This window comes from Onychostoma macrolepis, chromosome 04, assembly GCF_012432095.1.
Source record: "Onychostoma macrolepis isolate SWU-2019 chromosome 04, ASM1243209v1, whole genome shotgun sequence".
NCBI classification, from domain to species: domain Eukaryota; kingdom Metazoa; phylum Chordata; class Actinopteri; order Cypriniformes; family Cyprinidae; genus Onychostoma; species Onychostoma macrolepis.
The window spans coordinates 5182379-5198116 of record NC_081158.1 but is presented as its reverse complement, the minus strand read 5'-3'; the positions used below and the strand labels follow the sequence as shown (position 1 = coordinate 5198116).

At 42.0% G+C, this 15738-nt stretch overlaps 1 protein-coding gene and 1 long non-coding RNA gene across 4 annotated transcripts in view; one reads left to right on the top strand and one right to left on the bottom strand.

Moving 5' to 3' along the window:
- Window positions 1-15738, bottom strand: part of LOC131538360 (NLR family CARD domain-containing protein 3-like) — a 63114-nt gene that overhangs the window by 30167 nt on the left and 17209 nt on the right. Inside the window, exons 6-7 of one of the 2 annotated variants that reach the window (XM_058772193.1) lie at window positions 8477-8650; window positions 2655-2708 (exon numbers count right to left, since the gene is read on the bottom strand). In XM_058772193.1, the coding sequence (XP_058628176.1) occupies window positions 2655-2708; window positions 8477-8650 (228 nt within the window). The remainder of the gene's footprint in view (window positions 1-2654; window positions 2709-8476; window positions 8651-15738) is intronic. The other variant, XM_058772194.1, reaches the window with a different exon arrangement.
- Window positions 1143-4943, top strand: LOC131538415 (uncharacterized). Of its 2 annotated transcripts, XR_009270576.1 has the most exons (4): window positions 1143-1304; window positions 1407-1479; window positions 2901-2935; window positions 4453-4943. It is a non-coding gene; the product is annotated as an uncharacterized LOC131538415 (long non-coding RNA). The 2 variants fall into 2 exon arrangements; XR_009270575.1 differs by having other exon boundaries at window positions 1150-1479.

The following is a 15738-nucleotide window of genomic DNA, read 5'->3' as shown; positions in this document are numbered from 1 at the left end:
AACTATTACACAAACTCATATGTTTATCATGAGGTTGAATCCAATTATTTATTAATCAGTTACTTTTTGATGCTTTTCTTTCCATCTTGAATAATACACTTCCATTACGCGTTTATCCAGTATCGTTGTTCCCATAGCCATGATTTAAAGCGCTGTTTCTCTGGCATTTTCAAAGGCATATCAAATATAATACTGTGGATTGGCTTGATACACAGTCTAATGTTCTAACGAAATAAAATTTTAAACATCTTTTACTGTACCAATTTTTATGGCCTTTATATTTCCTATTTAAGACAATGCAGATGAATGAATTATTTCAGGAGGAGACCGCCCTGCTTGTAAAGTGAAACGTGATTGGCTATAGCGAGAACGTGCTATGATTGGTCAGCGAAGTGAGGCTGTTAAATGATTGGCTTGAGTAGACGGTGGGCGGAGTCCACGCATTTGTGGATCATCAGTGTCTTGACGCTAGAAATGTTTCAAAATGCACAAATGCATGAAGCGATTCACAAATGCACAGCAACCCATCCACAAATGAATGCCAGGCAAAGTTGTGTTTGTGACATAAAAAGATATTTGTGTTATTTAATTCATGTTTGTAAGAAACTGTAAGATTTATTTGTGGATCTCATTCTATTTATTTGTCAATATGTTTCATTTTTGTTAATATCTTTACATTTATTTGTGGATCATAATCTATTTATTTGGAATTAAGCAACAATTCTACCACCCCAGACAGCAGTTGACTCTGTGCCGGATCCGTTTTCAAACCGGCAAATCCGTATTACAGTCACATCCGTTTCAGTGCTGTAACACGGATCCAGCCCAGGTCCGGTTTCAGTGGGCGGGAACTACTGTCGCAGAACAGATCCGGGCCGCGTCCGAAACGAGCGCGTGTTCAGAACAGAAGACGTCAAAGATATTTGCTTAGATCAAAGCAATAAATTGTATTTTGAAGTAAATTAAAATAGAAAACCATTATTTTAAATTGTAATACTTCTAAATATTACATTTTTTTTCTGTATTTTTGATCAAATAAATGCTGGCTTGATTAGCATTTTGGAAAGAGTAAAAAATGTGTTGTAATATACTGTTTCAATATCTTAGAGAAACCAATTTAAGTGGAAGGATATAGTTTTTTTTTAAACAATGCTTACACACAACATTCTGGTCCACACTCACACCAGATGGTGGCGGTAATGCACCAAAAAGTTGTTTGCCAACCGCCAATAAACCTTAATAGAAGAAGAAGACATCAAGAAGATCGAGGCAGACGAACTGCACGCTGTTAAAACTTCACCGAGGTATGTCACACCGTGTTATCACACTGTTCTACTAACAAATTAATTTCTTATTATGTTGTGTACACGATAACTTAAAGGTTTGGTGTTTTTATTGCTCCTTAGATCGGTGTTGGACCGGCGAACACTTTAGGCTTATTATCAGAGGACTTGCTAACATGAAGAAAACGGTCCAGAGGTCTGTAATTATACGTAATTAACGAATTTTAACTTAATTACTTAATTTAAACTATAGTAATTTTGACCGCTTCCATTAAAATTTCATGTTTAAGATTGCTGCCTGTCATGGTGGGCTAGCAGTGTTAATGTTTAAGTACTAACCCTCAAGGCTGCATGCATTTATTTGATCAAAAATAAAATTAAAAAAGTAATATTGTGAAATATCATTTGAATATATTTTAAAATGTAATTTATTCCTGTGAATTTTCAGCATCATTACTGCAGTCTTCAGTGCACGATCGTTCAGAAATCATTCAAACTTGCTGATTTAGTGCTGGATTTATATTGGTGCTCAGTTATCAGTAATGATTCTTATTATTATTATTACTGGAAACATTTTTATGATTCTTTGATGAATAGACAGTTCAAAAGAACATCATTTATTTGAAATATATATTTTGCTTCATTATAAATTTTTTACTTTTATCAATTTAATGCCTATTTGCTAAATAAAACAGTCATTTCTATTAAATAACACACACCAAACATGTGAATGGTTGTATATCATGGTTTCTGCATATATTAAGGAGCATAACTGTTTTCAACTGATAATAATCAGAAATGTTTCTTGAGCAGCAAATAATAATATTCGAATGATTTCTGAAGGATCATGTGACACTGAAGACGAGTAATGATGCTGAAAATACAGCTTTGATCACAGGAATAAATTACGTTTTACAATATATTCATAAAAAAAACATTTTAACTGATAATTACTTTTAAAATTGTAATTAAAATATAATTTATTTCTGTGATGGCAAAGCTGAATAAATAAATGCTTTTCTTTTAACTTTTATTCATCAATAAATCCTGAAAAACTATCACAGATTCCCAAAAATTAAGCAGCACAACTGTTTCCAACATCGATAACAACGGAGTATCAAATTAGTATATTATAATGATTTCTGAAGGATCATGTGGCACTGAAGACGAGTAATGATGCTGAAAATTCAGCTTTGATCACAGAAATAAATTATATTTTGAAGTGTATTAAAATAGAAAACCATTTTATTTCATTTCATTATTTTTAATACTTCACAATATTTTTTTTCTGTATTTTGATCAAATAAATGCTGGCTTGATGAGCATAAGAGACTTGTTTCAAGAACATTAAAAACAGTAATGTGTCCAAACTTTTGACGAGCCCAGTCCCCTTGAATAAGCAGGCAGAACGCTTTCAGGCACATCCTGAATGATAGAAACAGAGGGGCACTGAGGAGATATACATGTATTACATTATATTGTTTGGTATGGTTTTTATTTATAAAATCTTTGCCAAAATATGCTTTTATTTCTGTTAACGGTATGCTCCATGTTAATTGGGTAAATGAACTGAGAAATTGTCCAGCAACACTATATAACGATCTGTTTCAATTTCAGGTTCCACCTGAGAGCCGGGACTGTCGAATAGTAAGGTGAGTCCATTTTTTTTGTTTGTTTGTTTTTTTAGTTTTCAGTGGAGTTTGAGTTATTCAAGCTATTTGAATGCCACAATTTATAATTGAGTATTGATAATAATGAGTGCCTGATAATGTTACAACTTGTGCTGTTCAAAACATACTGTTTGTTAGGGCCGATTGAGGCTTGCAGCTTTCTGGAGAAATGCTCCTTCAAATAACTTCACACTCATCCTGAACAATATATCTGTTATAACAGTCATAGTCCTCTAGCAATGCTATAGTCTGTGTGTCATTTGGGTACAAACCCTTTTTCATCTCAAGTCATGTTAATAAACTGTGACTCTTATGTGTAAGGCTTAAACATTGCCTTCCTTGCTTTGTAATACTAAATGAAACAAATACATTCATAACATATCTGTGTAATATGCAATTAGTTGTGTATTTTTTAATATATAAAACAGGTGGCACATGTTCTCCTTGCTTTTCTTCTGTTATATCAGTTATTATACTTCACACCTATGGGCAGTAAGCAGAATTAACATTATCTTTGTTACACACAAAGCAGGACAAAATTACTCGATTACAGGAAAATTAAAAAATGCTAACCATGGATAACATTGATGATGTGGAAAAGAACTGGAAGTGAAAAATGCTTACTGATGCTCCAGAAGGAAACACGATACATTAAGGGGGTGAAAACTTTTAAACAGAATGAAGGTGTACATTTTTCTTATTTTGCCTAAATATTTTTTTCATTTAGTACTGCCCTTCAGAAGCTACAGAAGATACTTCCCAGACAGCAAGCAGTGTCGGCCCAGATCCGGCCCACATGTGGCCCGCATCTGGCCCGCATTGATTTCACGCGGGCCAGATGTGGGCCGGATCTGGGCCAACACTATGTTGCTGTCTGGGTTACATGTTTCCCACAATGGTTCAATTTACCATGAACTTCAAAGTTTTCACCCCCTTAATACATTATTTTTTTCTTCTGGAGCATCAGTGAGCGTTTAAACCTTCTGTAATAGTTGCATATGAGTCCCTCAGTTGTCCTCTGTATGATTTTGAGATCCATCTTTTCACACTGTCACTGCTGGAAAGTGTTCAAATACACAAAAATGTTGGAAAAGCACAGCATTTGTGGGAGCTGAAGGATTTTTCTGAAGAACAGCAGGCAGTTTAACTGTTCAGAACAAACAAGGGACTCATGAACCACTATCACTAAACAAAAACACACAGCTGTGGATCATTCAGGGAACAACACAGTATTAAGATTCAAGTGGATGTAAACAACGGGGTCATTTTTATAAATTCAACATTTTTTTTCTCTTGTGGACAATATGTAAATATCTTATCCCTCTTATTTTGGTAAAATAATTAAACATTTTGCAGATTCTGCAAGGTGTATGTAAACTTCTGACCTTATGTGTGTGTTTGTGTATATATGTACTGTATGTATGTGTGTGTGTGTATAATATATTTAATATTAATATTTTAATATTAAAAAGATATTTAATCTTTTTTTTTTTTTTTAGAGACAACGAAAAGGGGGGAACTGTCTTTAAGCTGTGGAGTCAGATGGAGGGCTCGCATTTACCTCAAAAACGGCATTGCAGAAGACTCGAACAACTAGAACCAACTCAAGCACACAACGGTGACACACATTTGTAAGACCTTTCCCTGTGATATAAAATTTCCCTGTGGTAATTATTCAGATTCTTCTCATTCTCATTGTGTAGCACTGTTTTAAGCTTAGTGAATAATATGTACAGTAAGCACTAGAAGTAGAGACTTGTACTACTTGGGGTAGTTTTAAATTAACTTTAATTTTGCTTTTGATGCAAAAATTATCAAAAGAAAAGATGTAGTGTAGTAAAAGATGTTTTGTGTAGTAATTCAATTGTTTTAATATGAATATGGATTTAGTAGTGTTCAGGACAGTAATTGTCTGTACATCTAAATCAGTTCTTTAAACTTTTTGTTGTCTAAGACCTTGATATTATACCTTAAGGGAAAAAGAAAGATATTTAATTATGTATTATGTACCCAGACAGCAAGGGTGTCGGCCCAGATCCAGCCCACATCTGGCCCGTGTGAAATCCATGCGGCCAGTTGTGGGCCGGATCTGGGCTGACACTCCTTGCTGTCTGGGTAAGATGCTTGTAATCATTGCTTTTAAAGGTATTTATCATTTCTACTTAAATAGTCATTATCTACTTGTATGATTTGTATTATCTGGGAACTGTACAAATACTGTGGCATATGGACATTACTCTTTTTATTTGTAACTTTTAAATGCAGTACTCTTATTAAATGCATTTTCTGTAAAGCTGCATTGGAATATGTATTGTGAAAAGCACTGTACAAATAAACAAATTGTGTTTGAATTCTAGATATGTATACAACTTATTTGTGTGTGTGTATAAAGGCCTATATATAATACACAAAATGAGCTGGCCCAGATCCGGCACGGTACTGGACCAGATCCTGCCCACATTTGGGCCAAATCACCATAAAGGAATCCGCATCTGGTCTGGAGCTGGCCCAGTTCTGGGTCTGGACCAGATCTGGCCCAAATGATTTTTGCTATCTGGGACCATATACAAGTCTCAGTGTTTAGATCAGTGTGCTCAATAATGTCTTTTACCTTCGCTATTTATATTTTGATTATACTGTGTTGTAAATAAAATACAAACCCCCATTATTTTACTCTCCTCACATTCTTTGTTACCAGCTTCACAGACACATTACTGACTGATGCCTTATTATGGGAGGTTCTTTGTCTCTCAGGTGTGAATCACTAAATATTCATGGTCATTGTCACTCCCTCGCATAAGGGCATTCTATCACAAAACATGTTTTACAAATGTTAGATCAATATATTCTTTTCTGTGAACAAGTAAACAGGATGATTTTCACATCATTTTGTGGCAAAAACTCTAGCCTACGACATCCTCTTCTCAAAAGTCTTGTGAACAAATGTTCTGTATGTGTTTTATGGCTTTATTTCAGTGACTTTTAGTTTTTACTTTTTCACTGACTACGCATGTTGTTTTCTCAAAAACACAAACATTCATGCTGCTCACATATTACTGTAACCCAGTTTGTGCTAATTAAAGTGTAATCAGACTTTAGCCATTAACCCTCTGGGGTCGACAAACGCGTATACGCGTTTTGAGGCAGATTTCCCTGATAAGGCCGAAATGAGCTTGAATTACTCTGCCATTTTTGATCGTACAGATAAGAGCAATACACCATTCGAATCTGTAAGGGGTCTACTTTTATTTGTATACACTCATAATAAAAACTAAACTTTGTGCTTTTGAAGAATAAAGAAAACAAACAGGGTGCGCTCTCTGTCTTCTCCGTCTCCGCGAACTGCTTTTTGAAACACGTCACTAAAATGACCTGTAACTCAGCAAATACTTCACACAGAGACATGAGAAATATATCTATAGAAAGCTTGACTTGTCTACTGTTAAATGAAGCAAGTCTTGCCGAAAACAAATATTGTGTGATAAAGTAATCCGTATGAAACCAAGGACATGTTCAGTTTTTCCGTCTGGTCTCATTATCTCTAATTAGGTCACGCCCACGCGCTGCTCGCGCTATTGTTATTACAAACCTCCACGCGAGCCACGCGGCATGTAAACGCCCACACCACCATAAACAAAGCAGCAACGCGCTCATCTCGGATACTTTTCAGTTTTGGAAGAACACACTTTGAGGAATAAGCCTTATATTTACCTCAGAAACGCGCTGAGAGGAAAAAGCCTTGTATTTACGACCAGAAGACGCGCTGAGAGGAAAAAGCTTTGTTTACCTCACAAACCGAACGCGAGCGCAGCTGGAGCCGCGGAGGAGGAGATACTTTATACCGAGTAAGTAATGTTTCTTATTGGCATTCGATAATGTGTTGTTGTGACAAAGTTGAACACATTTACTGGTGAACTTGTCCCAAACTATAACTCCAGAATAAAATGTGTAAATTCGAGTGCAACATTTTGAAATATGATAGGCAACCTTTCATTGCATTTAAATGTTGCACGACGTGAAGATAGTTATATGTTCTATGCTTTATTTATTTTGAATAGTAAAAATATGTAGGCCTATATATTATAATAAATATAATGTACTGTTTTTGCTGTACTTTGGATCAAATAAATGCAGCCTTGGTGAGCTGAAGACACTTCTTACTGTTACTGTTCTACACAAATCTTACTGTTTAAATAATTTGACTGGTAGTGTATGTATTGTCACCATGTTTGCTTTGTCTGTTCATTGTGTTGCTCACGTCTGTTTTGTGTTTTCTCATGCAGTTTCTGCTGTCTCCCGTTTCCCTGGTTCCAGTTTCCTGCCACTGTTTTGGATATTTTGGATATTGCACCCACGATGTCTTGACTCTTCTGTTGTTTATTTGTTTGTTTGTTCCTAATAAACTGTTTAACTGCACTCGCAAGTGAATCTCAAGTTATTTTATGTGATAGTTATATGTATACACATTTCTTTTTTCCTCACATTCTTTCTTGTAACTCTTCTCTCTCAGTCACACACCTGACTCAATGGCTCATTATGCAGCTCATTATGCGGGCCTTTGTCTTCTCAGGTGTGAATGTGAAAGTTGACGCCCTCTCGCATAGACCCTTTTTACTCAAAAAGTGACTTAGAATCTTTAAATAAATATATTGTTTTCTGTGAGCAAGTAAACAAGATGATTTACATATCATTTTGAAGCAAAAATTCTAGACTACAAGATCCAGTTCTCAAAAGTCTTGTGAACAAATGTTCTGTATGTGTTTTATGGCCTTATTTCAGTGACTTCAAAATTTTAGTTTTTCACTAACCACGCATAAACGCTTCTTTCTCAAAATCATGTACATAAATGCTGTTAACATATTATTGTAGCCCAGTTTGTGCTGTTTATAGTGATATAAGACTTTAGCCATTTATATGTTTATAAGCAACTGAAAAAAGCACAAATGTAAGGGCATGTCAAAACTTCTCCAGGTCCCCAAAAACACCCTTAGACCCCAGAGGGTTAATATGTTTTTAAGATACTGAAAAAAAACACAAATGTCATGGCATGTCAAAACTTCTTCAGTGCTCCCAAACCCCACTAAAATGTTTTAAAGGTTAAAACATTTAAATGTGGTATGCCATAGGAAAAGCACACCAAAACTTGACATATCTGTTTACAGCATGAATGAAATTTCTAACTTCTGGATACTGATTTGATGTCATTTTTGTGCTTAACTCAGCACTTTATCACATCGATCCAGGGCTGTAACCACAGCTGACAGGTTGGAAAGAAGTTTGACGCATGTTGCATTCACATCTATGTTATAAGTGACCCAAACTCACAGCACTTGCATGAGATGGAGTTTGTGTGGAGCAGCTTTTACTGTGAACTGAGCCACTCAGAAACACTAGATCATGAACTGCTTGCTTGCCTGTAAATTAACATAGTGGTGTGCTGCATGTTTATATAACTACATCACAAGCGTTACAATTTGATAATCAGACTACACATTTTTATTTATTTTATCAAAAACCATTTACCTCAGTATCTCCAGGTGACAGTTTGGACTCTTCAGTCCATCAGAAAGCAGCTTCACTTCCGAATCCTGCAGGTCATTGTTACTCAGGTCCAGCTCTCTCATGACAGAGTTTGAGGATTGTAAAACTGATGACAAACTCTCACAAGACTGAGCAGTGAGATTACAAAACTGTAGCCTGTGTAAAGAACAAAACAAACAGTGATATTAATGTGTTTATCAGAGGCTTGTTTCATAAAAGACGCTAAGAAAAGCAGGGATTAAAGTCCAAACCTGACTTGAAGTAACCTAACAAATTAATCGGGGCTAAAGCGGTTCCATAAACGAGCATTAAAGTTCATGCAATCTCACTAATTTGATCCAGGTTCAATGAGTCAAGATAATTTGACTTGCAGATTATTTTTAAACAGCCCTAAATGTCAATCATGGATCAAATCGATCCACCATGGCAAACAGCGAATATATCTGTGCTGTTTAATGCATTTGAGACGTGTTTTCCTCGGTGCATAACTGACATTTCACAGGTATATTCTCCATCTGGAAATGTTAGAAAGTCATACAAATACATCCATTTTGCTGTCAGGAGTGGGCAAGGCTTACGCAAGTGAACGAGCGCAGCTGCACGCTAAACAGATGGAGCCCAACAAAATAGTAGCGCAATAATTCTGAGTAGAAAGTACTTTGTTTTACTATATACATAAATTTTGCGAAAATATTTGTTGTTGAACATTAAATGTGCCATTCATAAGTTTAGCATGTTTGCACGCAAACAAGGTCCGAGGACTGGTTTGTCACGATCGATCTAAAAGGTGCACATGTCTTCATCCTTCCTCATCACAGGAAGTTCCTGATGTTTGCTTTTGGGGGCAAAAGCTTACCAACACCGAGTTCTTCTTTTTGGCCTTGCACTCTCACCCCACACTTTCATGAAGTGTGTGGATGCTGCTCTGGCTCCATGATCCTAGGGCATTCGCATACTCAACCACATCGTATGGCGGTTCGACATCGAGATCAGAATCAGAATCAGAATCAGAATTAGCTTTATTCGCCAGGTGTGCGCAAACACACGAGGAATTTGTTGTTGTGGTTTTAAGGTGCTCCTGGTACATACATACATACATACATACATACACACACACACATCTGACATGAGAACAGAAATAACATTTAAATAGTAAGACTTAACAATGGATAATAATCATAATAATAAGTATGAATCTGGAACAGTAGATTTATGTACAGATTTGTGCATTATTTACTCTATATACAGCTGTATAAGTAAACAGATATTTATGTGTATTTACATAATACTTGAGAAAGAGGCAATAATTAAAGATGGAGAATGAATTATAGAATGAATTACAGAACACCGGTAATGATTCATGTGTTAGCTGTTTAAGCTGGAGATGGCATGGGGGGAAAAAACTGTTTTTATGCCTAGATGTTCTAGTGCACAGAGATCTGTAGCGTCTGGCTGAAGGGAGAAGTGCAAACAAGTTGTGTCCGGGGTGAGAGGGGTCTTTGATGATGTTACCTGCCCGTTTCTTCACTCTGGAGTTGTACAAGTCCTGAAGGCTGGGCAGGTGCACACCAATGATCTTTTCTGCTGTCCTAACAGTCCGTTGAAGTTTTCTTAAATCTGATTTGCTGGCTGACCCAAACCAGACAGGAGGAGCACAGAACCGACTCAATAACAGCTGAATAAAACTGTTTCAGCAGCTCCTGTGGCAGGTTGAACTTTTTCAGCTGACGAAGGAAGTACAACCTCTGCTGGGCCTTTTTCACGATGGAGTCAATGTGATTGTCCCACTTCAGGTCCTGGGAGATGGTGGTGCCCAGGAACCTGAATGACTCCACTGCAGCCACAGTGCTGTTCATGATTGTGAGTGGGAGGAGAGGAGGGGGGTTTCTCCTGAAGTCCACTATCATCTCCACAGTTTTGAGCGTGTTCAGCTCCAGGTTGTTGTGACTGCACCAGACAGCCAGCTGCTCAACCTCTTGTCTGTAAGCAGACTCGTTGCCGTCCTGGATGAGGCCGGTGACTGTCATCTGCAAATGAGGCCTGTCATCTGCAAACTTCAGGAGTTTGACAGAGGGGTCTTTAGAGGTGCAGTCATTTGTGTAGAGGGAGAAGAGTAGTGGGGAGAGAACGCAGCCCTGAGGAGCTCCAGTGCTGATGGTGCGGGTGCTGGATGTGTGTTTTCCCAGCCTCAGGTACAGAGAGCTGTGTCAGTTTGTTCTGAAGGGTGTCCGGGATGATGGTGTTGAAAGCGGAGCTGAAGTCCACAAACAAGATCCTTGCATAAGTCCCTGGTTTGTCCAGATGTTGCAGGATGTAGTGCAGTCCCATATTAACTGCATCATCCACAGATCTGTTTGGTCGGTAAGCAAACTGTAGGGGGTCCAGCAAGGGTCCAGTAATGTCCTTCAGGTGGGCCAACACCAGTCTCTCAAATGACTTCATGACCACAGACGTTAAAGCAACAGGTCTGTAGTCATTAAGTCCTGTGATTTTTGGTTTCTTGGGTACAGGGATGATGGTGGAACATTTGAAGCAGGAGGGGACTTCACACAGCTCTAGTGATCTGTTGAAGATCAATGTGAAGATGGATGATAGCTGGGCAGCACAGGCTTTGAGGCAGGCTGGAGAGACACCGTCTGGGCCTTTGGCTTTCCTTATCTTCTGCTTTCTGAAGACTTTGCATACATCTTCACAGATCTTGAGTACAGGCTGAGAAACAGTAGGGGGGAGGAGGGTGAGGGTGTGGATGGCTGATGGCTGATTGGCCTCAGTGCTGGGGGATGGGGTCTTGTAGCTGGTGATGGCTTTCAGGCCTTTCCACACTGATGAAGAGTCATTGCTTGAAAGCTGTTTTTTTTTTTTTCTAGAGTAGTTTAATTTTGCCACTCTTATCTCCCTATTCAGTGTGTATTTGGCCTGTTTGTACAAGGCTTTGTCCCCACTCCTGTAGGCGTCCTCTTTGGCCTGGCGAAGCTGTTTAAGTTTTGCACTGAACCAAGGTTTGTTATTGTTAAATGTTAAATAAGTCTTGGTGGGTACACACATGTCCTCACAGAAACTGATGTAGGACGTCACGGTGTCAGTAAGCTCGTCCAGATCAGTAGCTGCAGCCTCAAAAACACTCCAATCAGTAAGTTCGAAGCAGGCCTGTAAAACCTGCTCTGCTTCAGAAGTCCATCTCTTTACAGTTTTTACTACAGGCTTAGCAGATTTGAGTTTCTGCCTGTAGGCTGGTAGGAGATAAACCAAACAGTGATCAGAGAGTCCCAGCGCTGCATGGGGAACAGAGTGATATGCATCCTTTAAGACAGTGTAGCAGTGGTCCAGTACATTTCTGTCTCTGGTGGGACATGTGATGTGCTGTCTATATTTAGGCAGTTCACGGGTGAGATTAGCTTTATTAAAATCACAGAGAATGATGATGAAAGAGTCCGGATAACGCTGCTCTTTGTGTGTGATTTGATCGGCCAGCAGTTCTAGCGCCGCGCTCACGCGCGCGTCAGAAGCAATGCACACACTCACCAGAATAAACGAGGAAAACTCCTGCGGTGAATAAAAAGGCTTGCAGTTAATAAAGAGAGCTTCCAAATTTGGGCAGCACATCTTCTTTAAAACTGTCACGTCTGTACACCACCCTTCATTGATATAAAAACATAATCCACCGCCTCTCGTTTTCCCCGAGGACTCGGTGACGCGGTCTGCTCTGAACAGCTGGAAGCCCGTTAGATGAAGCGCGCTGTCCGGAATGGCTCCGTTCAGCCAGGTTTCCGTGAAGCAAAGCGCTGCGGAGTTTAAAAAGTCCTTGTTTGTGCGGGTGAGGAGTCGTAGTTCATCTGATTTGCCAGGGAGCGGAGATTCGGCAGATGAATGTCCTAAACCCGCACTGTCGGAGCTTCCCTCGCTTGCGTCGCCTGGAGCGCTTGTATAAGAACGCAGCTCCTCCGATTAAAATGTCCAGTAAAAGGTCTGAATGCTCAAATGTTGGCAGAAAGTTATTTGGTGTGTCGTTTCTGATGTCCAGGAGTTCGTTTCTAGTAAAGCTGATCGGGAAAAAGTTGCTTAAGACAGGACAAACAAACAAAAAAAGAACAAGTACCAAGCAGTGACAAACCATGGCTGCCATCTGCGGCGCCATCTGCACGCCATCTGCGTTCTCGCAGATGTTGTTCTCGCTCACATGAAAGAGCTGGGAGTTAAGACTAAACACCAAGAAAGGTGTGCTTTCTTCATTACAGAGGACCACTTATCTCGGCGTGGTGTGGGATTCGACCACGATGCAGGCACGTGTGCCCCTTGGTCGGTTCGAGTCTATCCTCACGACAGTCAAGTGGGTGAAAGAAGGCTGGTTACTCACTTCCAAGCAGTTTCAGAGACTGCAGGGTCTGATGGCAGCTGCGTCCAACGTGGTTACTTTTGGCCTGCTGTACTTGAGATCCCTACAGTAGTGGCTCAAGACCAAGGGGTTCTCCCCGAGCCTTCGTGCCTTAGACATGTGGAGGAAACCTTGGTTCTTATCTCAGGGCCTGGTGCTGGGAGCTCCTGGGCGCTGCATATGCTAGCGACGGATGCGTCTCTCACCGGTTGGGGAGCGGTCATGAGTGGCCACTCAGCCCACGGCCTGTGAAGTGGTCGCCATCTCACGTGGCACATCAACTGCCTGGAGATGCTGGCCGTGTTTCTAGCATTAAAACACTTTCTCCTGGACTTAAGAGATCGCCATGTGTTGGTGCGCACCGACAACACAGCGGTGGTCTCTTATATCAACCACCAAGGAGGTCTGCGTTCGCGCCCCCTGTACAGGCTGGCGCGCCAGATCCTTGTGTGGTCCCATGGCAAACTCCTCTCACTGAGAACAGTTCATATTCCTGGGCATCTCAAGATGGGAGCAGACATCTTGTCGAGGCAGGGGAATGGAGACTTCATCCCAAGGTGGTGAAGCAGACTTGGAGAGTTTGGCCAGGCTCAGGTGGTCCTGTTTGCAACTCGAGAGACATCGCACTGTCCCCTCTGGTTCTCCCTGACTCATCCAGCTCCACAGGGGCTGGATGCCATGGTACAGACGTGGCCGAGGCTTCGTCTCTACATCTTTCCCTGATCGCTCTGCTCCCAGAAGTTCTGCAAAGAGTACGCCGGACGGGCAAAAGAGCCCCGTTCTGGCCGGGCCGAGTACGCTTGGCACTGATTTCCCTTCTCGACGGCTCTTTGGAGATTTCCGTCAGGAGGGATCTCCTCTCTCAGGCAGAGGGTACGATCTCACCCCCACTCAGAGCGGAGGAAGTTATGGATGTGACCCCCGAGGGGGCACATCTTGTAGCTCCTGGTCTCTCAAGCGAGGTTGTTGAGACCATCCTCCAACCCAGAGCTCCCTCTACGAGAAAACTGTACGCCTTGAAGTGGAAGCTTTCACTTCTTGGTGGGGAGACTGCCAGCTCGACCCAGTCAACTGCCCAGTTGGTACAGTTCTGGAGTTCCTGCAGGCCTGTTTCTCCGCAAGGTTGACCCACTCCACCCTAAAGGTCTACGTGGCACCATTGCGGCCTACCACACCCCTCGTGGTGGCCAGTCAGTGGGCAGACACCCCCTAGTTACACGTTTCCTCCATGGTGCGCTGAGGCTGAGGCCTCTAGCCAGAGAAGCTTATACTAAGTGGTGGATTAGGATGCTATTCCATAGCTTTGAGTCCTCTGATCTCCCCTCTCCTTGGGGATCAAGGGTCACTCTCCAGAAGTTCGGGACACTGTCTCCGTCTACTTTAGCCACTCCTGGCTCCCTTTTCTCTCGCCCTAGCTCTGCTCTTGTCCAAACCAAGCGGCAAGCGTAAGGGTAAGCGGCCCTGAGACGGGCAACCCAGAGGTGGGAGGATCTGCTCTTCGGGAGATGGTGTCCGCATTACTCCCTCCCCCGGAGTGGAGAATCTTTTGTTTCCTTTTGTTTTTGTTCCGCTGCTGGCTCCCCACATTACCCACATTTTCAATAAAAGAGCAATTTCCATAGCCGTAAGTCCTCTGATCTCCCCTCTCCTTGGGGGTCAAGGGTCACTCTTCAGAAGTTGGCCTTCTGGACACTGTCTCCGTCTACTTTAGCCACTCCTGGCTCCCTTTTCTCTCACCCTAGCTGTGCTCTTGTCCAAACCAGGCGGCAAGCGGCCCTGGGACGGGCGACCCAGAGGTGGGAGGATCTGCTCTTCGGGAGATGGTGTCCACATCACTCCCTCCCCCGGAGTGGAGAATCTTTTGTTTCCCTATATCTCTGGGTCACAAGAGGCCGCGGTTGGCAGTGTACGACATGTTGCAAACACCTTGCCACTCCCTTCCCCCTCTCTCTTCGCCAGCAGACAGTGGTGTGTGGTTTGAGGACATGACCAGGCCTTCTCTCACACCCTCTGCCCCACACTAGAACCAGGTAAGTGTTGCGCAGCTCACGCAGATTCCACTTCAGGCTGCCTCAGTGTCTCCCGAGTTGAGTCCCTGTGTTCCACCTTGCTGCCCCACCCCGGTACGTCTGTGGTTCTGTTGGTTCCACTGGCATGGTGTCTGGGAGCCTGGCTAGCGCTCCCCAGCCCATCTCGCTGGCTCATCTGCACCATCAGACTCGGCTATGCAATTCAGTTCGCCCGGCGTCCCCCCAAGTTCAGGGGCATCCTGCGGAGCCTACACTTTGGGCTGTCCCTGTCGCCTCTCGTCTTTACCAAAGTCACGGAGGCAGCCATTGTTCCACTCAGGGAACACGGCGTTCGCATTCTCAACTATCTCGACAACTGGCTGATACTGGCACAGTCTAGGGACCAGTTGTGCAAACACAGGGACATGGTGCTCCGTCACCTCAGCCTGTTGGGACTTCGGGTCAACTGGGAAAAGAGCAAACTCTCCCCTGTGCAGAGGATCTCTTTTCTTGGTATGGAGTTGGACTCGGTCAACCAGACAGCGCAACTCACAGAGGAGCGCGTCCAGTCAGTGTTGAACTGCTTGAATTCGTTCAGAGGCAGAACAGTGGCCCCACTAAAACTTTTTCAGAGGCTCCTGGAGCATATGGCATCCGCAGCCGCAGTTACGCCGCTCTGGTTGCTTCATATGAGGCCACTTCAACACTGGGTTCATGGCCGAGTCCCAAGATGGGAGTGGCAGACACCGGGTGGCCATCACCCCGTACTGTCGCCAAACCTTCAGCCAGTGGTCAGACCCTTTGTTTCTACGGGCAGGAGTCCCCCTAGAACAAGTGTCCAGGCATGCTGTGGTATTCATGGA